Source organism: Balaenoptera borealis, assembly GCF_965194805.1.
Source record: "Balaenoptera borealis genome assembly, chromosome: 6".
In the NCBI taxonomy this organism is placed as follows: Eukaryota; Metazoa; Chordata; class Mammalia; order Artiodactyla; family Balaenopteridae; genus Balaenoptera; species Balaenoptera borealis.
This window is the reverse complement of record NC_138863.1, coordinates 18,052,372-18,064,541: the sequence shown is the minus strand read 5'-3', so window position 1 is coordinate 18,064,541 and position 12,170 is coordinate 18,052,372. Positions and strand designations below refer to the sequence as shown.

The window sequence follows — 12,170 nt, the reverse complement described above, 5'->3', positions numbered from 1 at the left end:
TATATTTAGGGAGGACAGGGTGGGGGTGGGGATACAGATGTAGCAGGTGGGTGGGGCTATGAGGGTCGGTAATTTAGAGACAGCCGGGGTCCCAGCCCTAGAGTGTCAGCAGGAGAGGGCAGGCCCCCAGGACTCAGGACTGCGGGGCTGGTCCTGCTTCCTGCCCCTCTCCAGGCCCAGCTTCCCTTTTGGCAGGGGGAGTGTGTGGTCCAGCAGGCCTGGCCCAGCTCCCAGTTCCCTCTGCCCCAACCCCACTCCCAGAGTCCCCTCCACAGGGAGAGGCAGATCTTTCAGAACTTGGCTGAGCTTGGGGATGGGGAAGGGGGCCTCCTCAGGCCTCTCTGCCTCCAGTCTGGTTTTATAAAGTGCTGACAAAGTTGGGAATAAAGAGGCATAAAGAATTCTCTGTGTGTATATGTGACTAAGCTGGGAGCTGGGGCGGGGCTGGGCATATGCATGACTCGGTCCCTGGGAAAAGGAAATACAGGCCCCAGCCAGGACAAGGAGCCTCCATCCTCAAAGCCCTCCCTGTCCCCATGCCTGCCTTTCAAAAACTCAGGAATCACTAGCCGGGGCTTCCTGGTGGTCCAGTGGTTAACACTCTGTGCTCCCAATGCAGGGGGCCCGGATTTGATGCCTGTTCAGGGAACTAGATCCCACATGCCACAACTAAAAGAGGCCGCACGCCGCGACTAAAGTTCCGCATGCCATAATGAAGATACCATGTGCTGCAACTAAGACCCGGCGCAGCCAAATAAATAAATACTTAAAAAAAAAAAAAAAAGAACCACTAGTCCACACTCAGCCAGTTTATTAAAGGCAGGGAGCTTCATCAGGACTGCAGAGGAGAGAGGTTGGGCGACACCGCCCCTCCTCTCTCAGCTCCCCCCCTTCTCCAACAACTCATCTACAGCCCAGCCCCCCAGGGGACCCTAGGAGGTGGGGCTGGCGTCAGGCAGATTGCACTGCATAAATACTCGGAGGCCACAGCCTGAATCAGCAGCGTCAAGAGGGCAGGGAGACCGGGTTTGGGGCAGAAAGGGGTGGCTCCAAGGGTACCTCTTCCAGGCTTGCTCTAAGCCCAAGGGTCCCCCAAGCCAGAGAGAGGGGGCCAGCGGGCTGCCCTGGGGTCTGAGGCTGCGGCCAGCCCTGTCCTGCGAGGCTGGCAGGTGGCTCCGGGTGGCTGGGGAAGATCGGGGCGGGGCACCGCCTTGCCAGGGTTCAGGGGTGCAGGGCGGGGTCAGGTGCTGTTGCCCTGCTCCTGCTCGAAGAGCAGCATGGCCAGCTGGGTGCGGGAGCCGAGGCTCTCGAGCGCACTCTGGCGGCAGCGGTGGTACAGGTCCTCGCTAAGCCGCGCGCTACACGTCTGGGCCCGATAGCGCTGCAGCAGCGCGGGCTCCACCGCCCGCAGCACGTGCAGGCTGGAGAAGCGCAGGAACAGCTCATACACATCCAGGCTCTCCAGCAGCTCCTCCTCCTGCTCCGAGGCCGCCGCCAGCCGCGCTCGGGCCGCCACGTAGTCGGAGTTGTAGAAGCAGGCCTCGCTGGCCGCCTGGCGATCAAAGCGGCCTGTGTCTCGGCCTAATTCAGGGGGTCCCGGGCCCTGGGGTGGGGCGACGGCCGGGTGGAAGGCCTGGAAGTGCATGGGAAAGAAGGCTTGCCAGCCAGAGATGGCATGCATGCGGCAGCGGTTCAGGAAGTCCGGGGTGAGCACCGTGTCTGGCCCGGCCAGCAGGAACAGCGTGTCCAGTGGGTGCTTCTTGGAGAGCAGATCCATGAGGCGCAGCGGTGAGGGTGTGGCTGTCTGCACGCTGAGCCAGGGCACCCGGGCACCGGGGAAACGCCGCTCCAGCTCTGCCACACGGGCCTTGACAGGTGCAAAGACATCGGCGTGGGCCGCCCGCTGGGCCTGTCGTGGCTCATACAGTAGCAGCAGGGTCAGGGTGGCCGCAGAATCGCCAGGCTCCAGTGCGGCCACGGCGAAGGCCTCCAGGAAGCCAGGGGCCAGGTCACACTCGGCTGCAGCCAGTGGCAGTAACACGGTGAGACGCGAGGCCTCGGTGACATAGGGCACGGGCAAGATCTCCACGCGACTCAGTGGCCGTAGCAGCTGCACTCGGCGGGTGAGGGGCCGGCGGCCACCCTGGGGGGTCAATGCCTCCAGCTGCAAGTCCAGCGTGTACTCCATACCCCGGGCAGGATCGAAGCGTCGGTAGCCATTAACCAGCTGCTGCTTCTGGAGCCGCAGGGCCGGGTGGTACCGGCGGTTGAGCTCCTCCAGGGCTGCCCCCAGAACATCGGCCACATCAGCCTGGTCAGCCCCACGCAGTGGGCAGCGGGGCGAGCCATCAGCGCAGGAGAAAGCATGCTGCTCTGTGAAATAGTCCCAGCGCAGCACCTCAAAGCGGGAGGCCGGGCGGGACGGCGCTGGAATGCCCACGGGCCAGGTGGCTGCCCGCTCCCCATCCGCTGCCAGACGGCTGGTGTTCTGGATCTCCCACTGGGTTGGAGGAACAGGCCATGAGCGAGGCATAGACCACAGGGGCCAGCACACAGCTGGGGGGCTGGGCAGGCAGAAGGTGCCACTCAGGACAGGTTCCCAGTCCCTTGCCAACCTCTGCCCACCCAGGGCCCCCACTTATTCTTTCCCCAGATGGAGGCAGCCTAAGACTTAAATGGGGGTCTCTGGAGAGGCTCCAGAGAAAAGGTAGAAGCAGACAGGGAGTGGGAAGCAGGTTTGTTCTGTGATTCTTGTGCTAATTTTGTATTTCCCTGGGATCTCTGAGACCTCTCAGGATGCCCTCACCCCCCCACCTCCAGCCCAGACCATACCTGTAACTCCTGGATCTCCTGGTATGTGCGTTCCAGTTCAGCTCGGGCAAAAGCCTTGTGCAGCTGGTACATGTGCACAGGGTCACGGACTGGGTGAGCTGTCAGGGCACTGCGGAAACGAGGGTCCCCCTCCTGCACGGGCTCCCCAGGGCTCAGCTCCAGGTAGCTATAGTGGACTCCCTGGGGAGAGGAAGGGAAGTGGGAAACATGAGGGGAGAGTCGGCCCCCCCCCCCACCCCATAGTTTGTGTCTCATCCCTCCATCCTATGACCTGCTGTGGACTTGGGGTCAGAATTCTGTGGGCTTCAGTCTATCTTGACCAGTTGTGAGCTTGTGTGACCTTGAGCAAGCCTCTGCTAGCTCATCTGTGAAACGGGCATGCATCCTATCTCAGAGCTGTCCAGGGGCTCAAATAAAATAATAATGGCCAACACCAAACACCTAGTATGTGCAAGGCTCCCTTATTTTTTCTAATCCTTATAACAGCCCTGAGAAAAAATTATTTCCATTGGTATGGATGAGGATACCGAGGCTCAGGAGATTCAGTAATTTACCCAAGGTCACAGGGATAGAAGATGACAGAACTGCATGGAAACCCAGGCCCATATCTCCAACCACCCCCTCTGCCTCTCAGGGGGAAATGCACACGCCCAGACAGGAGGCACCAGTGGGGTGGCTTATCTTCCTACCTCGTGGCCGCCAGTGCAGCCCACCCCGGTGGCATCGAGGATGCAGCGGCCCAGCCACTCATCCGGGTGCGCACTGACGATGTCGTTGCGGCAGGCTTCCAGGTGGGGGCGCAGCTGCTGCAGCAGTGTGCGTGACAGCAGCACCCCAAAGCCACCGTGGCAGTAGCGGCCTGGGGCGGGCTCTCCACTGATGAAGTCCTGGGGCCGGCCCAGATAGAGGTGGGCAGCGGCTGCCAGGCTGAGGTGGCCAGCTAGGCGAGCCAGTCCGTGCGCCTCGGTGTAGGTGGCATCGGGCACTAGGAAGAACCAGTCAAAGTCGTTGCCGTGCTGCTCCAGCAGGTGGCGCAGTGCCAGGTGCAGGTGCCCGATGGGCCGCTCCTCGCCTAGCGTCACCACGGCCATCCCCGGTGGTGCCCGGCGGCCCCGCGAGCCTGTCAGGAACACCACACGCTCTAGCCGGTGCCCCAGCGTGCGGTTCACAGCCACACCCAGTGTGGGCAACGTGGCCTGTGAGGTCAGCACCGCCACGAGCAGCCTCTGCCTGATGCCCAGCTCTGTGCTGATGTAGCGGGTCCTGGGGGTGGGGGAAGAAGATGGCACAAGGTTACTAAAAAGACAACAGGGCAGGTAGAGGGCAGCATACACAGGCTCCGGCAGGTCATGTCCTCTTTGGGCCTGTTTCATTTATGATAGAATAACAACTCTCCCCCAGGGATCACGAGTATTTAAGGGAAATACTGGCCTTACCATAGTGCTTTTGGGAGATGGCATTATCCATGCAGATATGAGAGATATATTTGGGGTCTGATTCCCTGTTTCATTCCTTAGTGGTTGAGTCCTTGAGCAAGTTATTAAACCCATCCGAGCCTTGGGTAGCCTCATCTGTAAAATGGGGCTGATTGTATCTCTTTAAAGCACTTAGCCAAATGCTTGGCACATAGGTGCTCCACACATCATGTATATACACTTATTTCTAAATAATATGCCATTATACCACAAATACATCACGTAAATGATGTAACAGAATAAACGGCATAGAGATGTAGTGAATGTGTTTGGGGGGGGGGGGTCAGGGGTTCCAGAAACTTACCTTCCGTAACACAGAAGGTAAGTTGCAGAACTGGAATTTGAACTCGGTGTTACTTCGGAGAAATTATTTCAACTCATAGGCAGAGAGGCATTAATGGAATGGGTACATCACCCTTTTCCCACAAACCTCCACCCCCCCCTCCCCCAGGTGCCCACCCAGGAACAAGAGATACAGGTAATCCTAGTTCTCTCTTTTCTCTTTCCCTCTCTCTATGCACCCACTCTATATACTAGTCATTTCTCTAAACCTAACACCGAGCCAGGGAGCTATGAGGACCTCTGGGGGGTCCATGGGGTCAAGCAGGTTTAGGGCAGAGGCGGGCAAGTTCTGCCCAGGCCTGGATGGGGCCCAGAGAGGCCTCAGATGGGCTCCAAACCTCCCTGGGAAGCAGGGCCGTCGGAAATTATCGGGGCCCAAAGACTTCCTGGCCGGTCAGACCCTTCCTTCCGGGGCCTGACCCAGCCCCTGGCGGCCTCCACTGCGCGTCCGTCCCAGCCGGTTCCCAGGGGGTGGGACTGGCGAGTCTGATCCCTACCTGACGGCCTTTTTGGCGGCCTGGCCAGGCTGTGCGGGGTGGTAGGGTAAGACACGCGGCTCCCAGTTGTCCCCGGCGCCTGCACCGGCCCCGGGCCTCTCGCGCTCCGCTCCGGGCTGCACCGAGTTGGGCCGGCGCGCCGCGTTGGTGTTGCCGCGCGGCGGCAGCTCAGAATCTCCGGGTTGGGGCGGCCCTGGGCCACAAGGCTCCTCCACCCAGGTGACGCTGAGCAGGCTCAGAGTGAAGCCCAAGGAGATGCCCACGGCCACGGGCCCTGCGGGCCGCAGCACCGACAACAGCAGCGATGCCCGCATGGCGCCCGGACCGCGGGCCCCCGGCCCTGGAGCAGCCCCAGAGCAGCAAGAGGAGGCTTCGAGGGGGCGGGACCGGTGAGGGGGCGGATCCGGAGGGCCCGAGCCAAGCGGGCGGGCCGCCCTCCCTCCCCGCCGAGCCGAATCCCCTGCGCCGCGTTCCGATCGCCCTCCAGCTGCCGCTCGGTACCGCGCAGGGTCCCGGCGCTGGGCGCGGGAGCCTCAGCGGAGGCCGCCGCTGTCCGACGTGTCACTGGGAGGGCCCCGCCCCCGGGGTGGGGTCTCGGGCTCCGGCTACCGGAGAGGGAGGAGAAGGGGGAGGTTAAAGGGGAAGGACCCCCGGAAGTGCCCCCTCCTCAGTGCGGGAGAGGCAGACGTCGGGGGCGGAGTCCCCTACCTCCCTCCGGCGTGGTTGGTGCGTCCTGTGTGACGTCAGAAGCAGCCCGCCCCTGCCTGGATGGTGCGCCCTGAGTGACGTAAGGAGCAGAGGCCGGAGCTGTCCATCAGCACCAAAGGCCGCGGGCGGGCTCAGGGCATGGGGCCGCGGCTCTGGGGCAGCCCGAGCCCCTACTCCTGCTCCTTTCCCTTCCCCCAGGCCCAGCCTAAGTGCCCGGACGTCGCGGGACTGGAGTGCCAGCCGGTGTTGGAGGCGGAGCGGCGTCGCCGCCGCGCAGGGACCGGTCCCTCCGGCCCAACAGCCCCCTTCCCCTCACCGCGGACTTTTACCGGACACCAGTCAGCTGGAGCCTCTGGCGCCCGGCAACCCCGGCCGGAGAGCCTCCTTCGCTCAGAAGCTCAGGTCGCCTCCAGCCCAGGTAGATCTTGGACAATCCCAGATTTAGCCGCCCACAGACCGGTCTCCTGGCTGCCTCCTCACCGGCAGCACGCTGCCCTCATCTCCCCTCAACCCAGTCCCCCTTTTAACTTCTTCATCCCAGCTCCCTCTAGCCAGGCACTTTTCCCCTCCTTTGTCTTTTGTCCCTTACTTCAGGGATGCTTCCAGAGCTGTGTGATGTGGGCACCACTCCTTTGTCCACTGTGTCCTTCCCTAGTTCTCCACTCCTATTCCCACCCTCATCCTGGTGGAGACCCAGGACTCCTCCTTGACCCCAACTTCCTCTCTGTCAGGCTGACGTGGGAGGGTGACTCCCTACTGTTCCCAGCACTATGCCGGGCACTGCGGCGACACTTCGGTTCCAGCTGCTGCCCCCCGAGCCAGATGATGCCTTCTGGGGTGCACCCTGCGAACAGCCCCTGGAGCGCAGGTACCAGGCACTGCCAGCCCTCGTCTGCATCATGTGCTGTCTGTTTGGAGTCGTCTACTGCTTCTTCGGTGAGACCCCATCTCATTCCTCACTCGGGCCCCCCACTGTTTCCTCAAGTTATTTTCCTGAGGCACCCCAAACCTTCTTTAGAACTTTACCACTACCATGAACTAGCTTTCGTTTCTCTTTTTTTCATCCCACACGTTTGTAGATAATTTAGACTCTAGATCCTAGAGAACACAGGGTTTTGAATTAGGCATGCTTGAATTTGAACCTGGTTCTGCACTTTACTAATTATGATGCCTTGGGCACATTAACCTTTCTAAGCCTCAGTTTTCTCATCTGAACAGTGGGAACAAAGATATTTGTCTCACACGGGGGGCGGGGGCGCTGTGAGAATTAGTAAGTACTCAATAAATAATAGCTATTGTGGTGAAGATGTGTTTAGGTCACTGTGCTAGGTAGGCATTGAAAACATTTAGGAGGGTGAGTTAACGTGGTCCCTTACCACAGGGCATATTGTCTGATGAAGAAGAGACTTCTGGAACATTCACATCTGTGATACATATTACAGGAAGCTAAATGATACATATTAGAGTCACACACATGGAGATGTGTGTACAAGTCAGCCTCCAGTAATTGGGGCTGCTGTGGATAGTTGTCCAGGATGCACAAGGGAGTTCAGTTGGAAAGGCAAGTGGGGGCTGAAATCCAGCCCATGCTCTACTTGCCAAACTCTAGACCTTGGCACAAGGCTGCTTTGCCTAGAGGAAGGCACAACTATTTCTAATTTGCACCAAGGTGCCAGATGGTCTAGTGGAGTAAGTGCCCAGTGACTCTACAGCAAGAGGTACCGAACTTCAGGTAAAGGAGAGCTTTATGGGCTGGGCATCCAAGGAACGCCTCCAGGCAGAGCATTATAGGTGGCTGGGTGAAGTGAAAAGGAGGCTTGGAGGTCCGAGTTCCAGGTTGAGCAGAAGTGGGGCAGGACTTGTGCTCGGCAGCCTTTACATCTCCCCCTCGAATGGCTGGATAGTAGGCAGGGATGGGAGCCAGATGGTCCCTCCACTTCCACCCCCAGACTCGGGACCAAACAACTGCAGAGTGGGCAGGGGGAAGAGCCCCTCTAAGGGTTCAGGACACATTCTGGGCCTCCAAGGAGTCTCTGTGACCTCGCCCCCTCCACTATTCCTACCCACTCCCTCTACAGTTGCTCAGTGCAGCCTGCCATTCCCTCTCCTGGGCTTCCCTGACACCCTACCCTTCTTGGAGGCTCCCACTCTCGGGCTCTTGGACTCTTTGAGCCCTTGTGCATGCCCTACTCCTCTTTCTGACCCCAGAACCTCCTGGACTCCAATGCTTCCCCACATTCTTAGAACGGACTCTCCTCTTTATGACCTTTCTCTTTGGCTCTCCCTGACCCTTTGACCCCCATCTCTGACTTCCATCTTCTCAGCTTTTCAGGATCTACAAGTCCCTCACACTTCCAGGTACCCTTAATGGGCCTAATGGCCCTATAACCTCCATTTTTCTGAAACACCACAGCCACTATTTCCCCCGATAATCCTCTCTGACCCCCTATGACTCCTTGTAAGCCCCAGTGACCCCTAACTACCCCCCAGCTATCTCATTACCTTCCATCCCTCTGACTCCCTCTATTACTCCTAACATAGGGGAATCCCTATGACCCCATCATCTGTTTGCCGCCACCATGATTTCAATGATTCCATTTCTCTGGCTTCAGTATTACCCTCGCTCAGAAACCATTTCATACTCTCAATGATTCCACATCCGTCAGTTCCCCTGACCTGAAAAGACCTCATCTTTCTGAACCCGTGTGACCTCACCTCTTGAGTTCTTTCTGACTTCCAAATGCCTCATCACCCTGAACAATCCCTCTCGAAAGAGCCCAGTGACTCTACTGCTGATCCACTTGTGACCTCAGGGGCCTCTCTCTCTGACCTCTACGATCCCAAAGACCCCAGTGACCCTATTACTGAGTCGCCCTTGACTCCAGTGATCCGTCGCTATCTCAGAAATCCAGCACTCATCTCAATGACTGCCGCTCTGTTTTCCCAGTGACTCCCGAGGACCTATTTCTCTGATCATTCCTTGACCCCAGTGGTCCCTTCACTGCCACCCTCTGGACCCCAATGACCCCCAATTCTCTGATCTTAGTGGCCTGCCTCTGGTTCCCCTGGGATTCCTTGTCCTTGACCCCTCTGACCTCCTACCTCCAGCCCAGTGACCTCGTTTTGGGCTCTCACTAGCCGCTGTTCCCTTCCAGGTTACCGCTGCTTCAAGGCAGTACTCTTCCTCACTGGGTTGCTGTTTGGCTCGGTGATCATCTTCCTGCTGTGCTACCGAGAGCGGGTGCTGGAGACACAGCTGAGTGCCGGGGCGAGCGCAGGCATCGCGCTGGGCATCGGGCTGCTCTGCGGGCTGGTGGCCATGCTGGTGCGCAGCGTGGGCCTCTTCCTGGTCGGGCTGCTGCTCGGCCTACTGCTCGCCGCTGCCGCCCTACTGGGCTCCGCGCCCTACTACCAGCCAGGCTCTGTTTGGGGCCCCCTGGGGCTGCTGCTGGGGGGCGGCCTGCTCTGCGCCCTGCTCACGCTGCGCTGGCCCCGCCCGCTCACCACCCTGGCCACCGCCGTGACGGGTGCCGCGCTCATCGCCACGGCTGCCGACTACTTTGCCGAGCTGCTGCTGCTGGGGCGCTACGCGGTGGAGCGTCTGCGGGCCGCCCCCGTGCCCCCCCTCTGCTGGCGGAGCTGGGCCCTGCTGGCACTTTGGCCCCTGCTCAGCCTGATGGGCGTTCTGGTGCAGTGGCGGGTGACCGCCGAGCGGGACTCCCACACGGAAGGTGAGGAGGCACAGGCCAGGGTGGCCGTGAGAGAAATGGGTGCTTGAGGGGGGGTGGGTCTGAGCAACGGTGGATAGGGGAAGGAGCTGTACACACCAGCAGCGGAAGGCCTCAGCTGAGTTAGAGAGCTGACCGGCTCCGGGTCTGGGAGCTTCAGTGCCCGGATGGGCACTTCAGTGCCACCATTCCTGCCACAACAACAGATGGAGCAGCGGCTCTGTGCCAGCCCATTCCAGGCACTGGGGATGCAACAGAGACAAAACAGAAAGGGCCCCTGCCCTGATGGGGTTGCATTCAGGGTGGGGGAGACAGACACTAGACACGCAAATTAACAAGATAATTCCCATTGTGTGGAGTGATATGAAAGAGACGTGCAGAGTGATGTGAAATACAGACAGGTTGGCCAAGGAAGGTCACTTGGAAGAGGTGACATTTAAGCAGAGACCTGAAGGATAAGGGGCCAGCCATGCAAAGAGCTCGGGAAGAGGGAATAGCAAGGGCGAAGGGAATGAGCTTGGCCTGTTGAGGAAGTCGGGTGGGAGTGGTGGGTGAGGGATGCCGATTGTGTGGGCACCGTGGGCCATGATGAGGACTCTGGATTTCATTAGATGGGTGGTGAGATGCCACTGGAGGTTTAAAGGAGGGAGGATATAGTCTAATTTAGCATTTGGGATGCTCATTCTGGCTGCTGAGTGTAGAAAGCATCAGGGAAGGCAGGCATAGAAGGGGAACCAGTGAGGAGGCAGCTTAGTTGTCCAGTCGAGAGATGATGATGGCTGGTCTAGGTGAGTCACCTATGGCTCCAGACTGGGAGAGGGGTAGCAGCTGGGAAGCAGGCACCTAGAGTCTAGGAAGCTTCCATAAAGACCTTTGGAAGAAAAGAACTGTGCGAAGTCCCATCTGGGAGGTGGGACACCAGGAAAGTAAAGGAGGACAGGTTTCGGATGAGGGGAATCTGGGAGCCTGGAGCCCTCAGGTTAGAAGGGATGGGGAGGCTTGGGCGAGATGAGGCACGTGGGCCTCTGAGACCCTGCTCTGCCCACCCCTTCACAGTGGTCATCAGCCGGCAGCGCCGTCGTGTGCAGCTGATGAGGATTCGGCAGCAGGAAGAGCGCAAGGAGAAGCGGCGCAAGAAGAGACCCCCAAGGCCTCCCCCTAGAGGCCCCCGGGCTCCTCCAAGGCCTGGGCCCCCTGACCCTGCTTATCGGCGCAGGCCAGTGCCCATCAAACGCTTCAACGGAGACATCCTCTCCCCGGTGAGCACCCCGAGTGGGGAGAAGGGAGTGTTGTAGACTCTGTCCAAGCAGGACTGGGCCTTCCCCAGGGGCTGGTCACTGTCTAGAAGGCCTAGCGCTTGTCCACCCATCGTAACCCCTGTACTGGGAGCCTGATGGGTGGGGGAGAGGTGTCCTGAGAGCGAGTTTTAATGAGGTATAGTGCGGGGTAGCGTCTCAGTGCTGTGGACTCTGGTCTGTGGTGAGGTCCTAGGCTGACAGCAGATCATGATGCGTCTCAGGCTTGTGACAGTGCAGGCTGAGGATGTCTGCCTGGGTGGCTTTCAGGGAAGGGCTCTGCAGTGGCACTCTCACACCTGTGTTTACTCTCCCACAGAGCTACATCCAGAGCTTCCGGGACCGGCAGACAGGGAGCTCGCTGAGCTCCTTCATGGCCTCGCCCACAGATGCAGACTATGAGTACGGGTCCCGGGGACCGCTGACGGCCTGCTCTGGGCCCCCCATGCGGGTATAGCAGTCTCTCTGCTCCTGCCCGCCTACACTCATCGGTCACCAGCTCTGCCAGCTTGGGGAGGCCCGTTGGGCCATGACTCAGCCCACCTGGCCCTGTGGCCTTTGGCTGTGTCTCTCCCCACCCTGGAGAGGGATGGCCTGGCCTCCAGAAGGAAGGACCTATCTCAGGCTCGGCCTGACCTGAGGGGAGAGCCTCCGCCCAAGCTCCCGAGGGGCTCCTGAGGGACGCGAGTGTGAGCCCCGCTGGGGTGTGCTCAGGGTTGTGAGTGTGTCGCCTGTGTGTGCGTGCGTGGAGGGGTGGGCTTGGAGAGGACACTGGGACCCCTGCCTTAGATTTCTGATTGGTAGGGCTTCTCCGAGGGTGGCCCTGCTTCCTCTCCCACTGCTGGGGTCCCATGGGCTACTCTCCTGCATGTCTAAGCGGAGGAGGTCTACCTTCCTCCCCTATTGCCTCCACCTCTCAGCCGGACTCATCTAAGACTTCTTGTCCTTGTCCATGGGGCAAACTGCAGCAGCCCTCACCCTGGTCCCCTGTCCTCTGCAAGCCACCAGCCTGAGGGCAGTGGCAGGGAATGGGGGTGGGCGGGTGCTGCTCTGGGCTGGGTTAGGGAAGGGGGCTGGGGGAGGGGCTTAAATGCACGGTGCATGTCTGGTGTCGGTCATGCCACCCTGGACACCTCATGCTTCTGTCTCCCCCCCACCCCACCCCACCCTGTTTGACATCTTTTATAAACGTGCCAAACTGTGAGGCTTCTGCCAGGAGTGGTGGTCTTTGGTGGCTGGCACTTTCATGGGCCAAGATGGAAGCACTGCAGCCCTTGGTCCCCTGTGTCACTC

At 59.7% G+C, this 12,170-nt stretch overlaps 2 protein-coding genes across 3 annotated transcripts; one reads left to right on the top strand and one right to left on the bottom strand.

The window, feature by feature from the left end:
* Positions 1-794: 794 nt before the first annotated feature.
* CHPF (chondroitin polymerizing factor) lies at positions 795-5,699 on the bottom strand. Its single transcript, XM_082396513.1, has 4 exons — positions 5,147-5,699; positions 3,522-4,095; positions 2,833-3,012; positions 795-2,500 (listed from the first exon to the last, which is right to left on the bottom strand). The coding sequence occupies exons 1-4, from the start codon at positions 5,458-5,460 to the stop codon at positions 1,241-1,243; spliced, it is 2,328 nt and encodes a 775-aa protein (XP_082252639.1). The 5' UTR covers positions 5,461-5,699; the 3' UTR covers positions 795-1,240.
* Positions 5,700-5,795: 96 nt separating this feature from the next.
* Positions 5,796-11,848, top strand: TMEM198 (transmembrane protein 198). Of its 2 annotated transcripts, XM_082396527.1 has the most exons (6): positions 5,796-5,933; positions 6,053-6,272; positions 6,586-6,790; positions 9,010-9,585; positions 10,639-10,841; positions 11,197-11,848. In XM_082396527.1, the coding sequence occupies exons 3-6, from the start codon at positions 6,625-6,627 to the stop codon at positions 11,332-11,334; spliced, it is 1,083 nt and encodes a 360-aa protein (XP_082252653.1). In that variant the 5' UTR covers positions 5,796-5,933; positions 6,053-6,272; positions 6,586-6,624; the 3' UTR covers positions 11,335-11,848. The 2 variants fall into 2 exon arrangements, with proteins under 2 accessions (XP_082252653.1, XP_082252652.1); XM_082396526.1 differs by lacking the exon at positions 5,796-5,933 and having other exon boundaries at positions 5,986-6,272.
* The last annotated feature ends 322 nt before the right edge of the window (positions 11,849-12,170 follow it).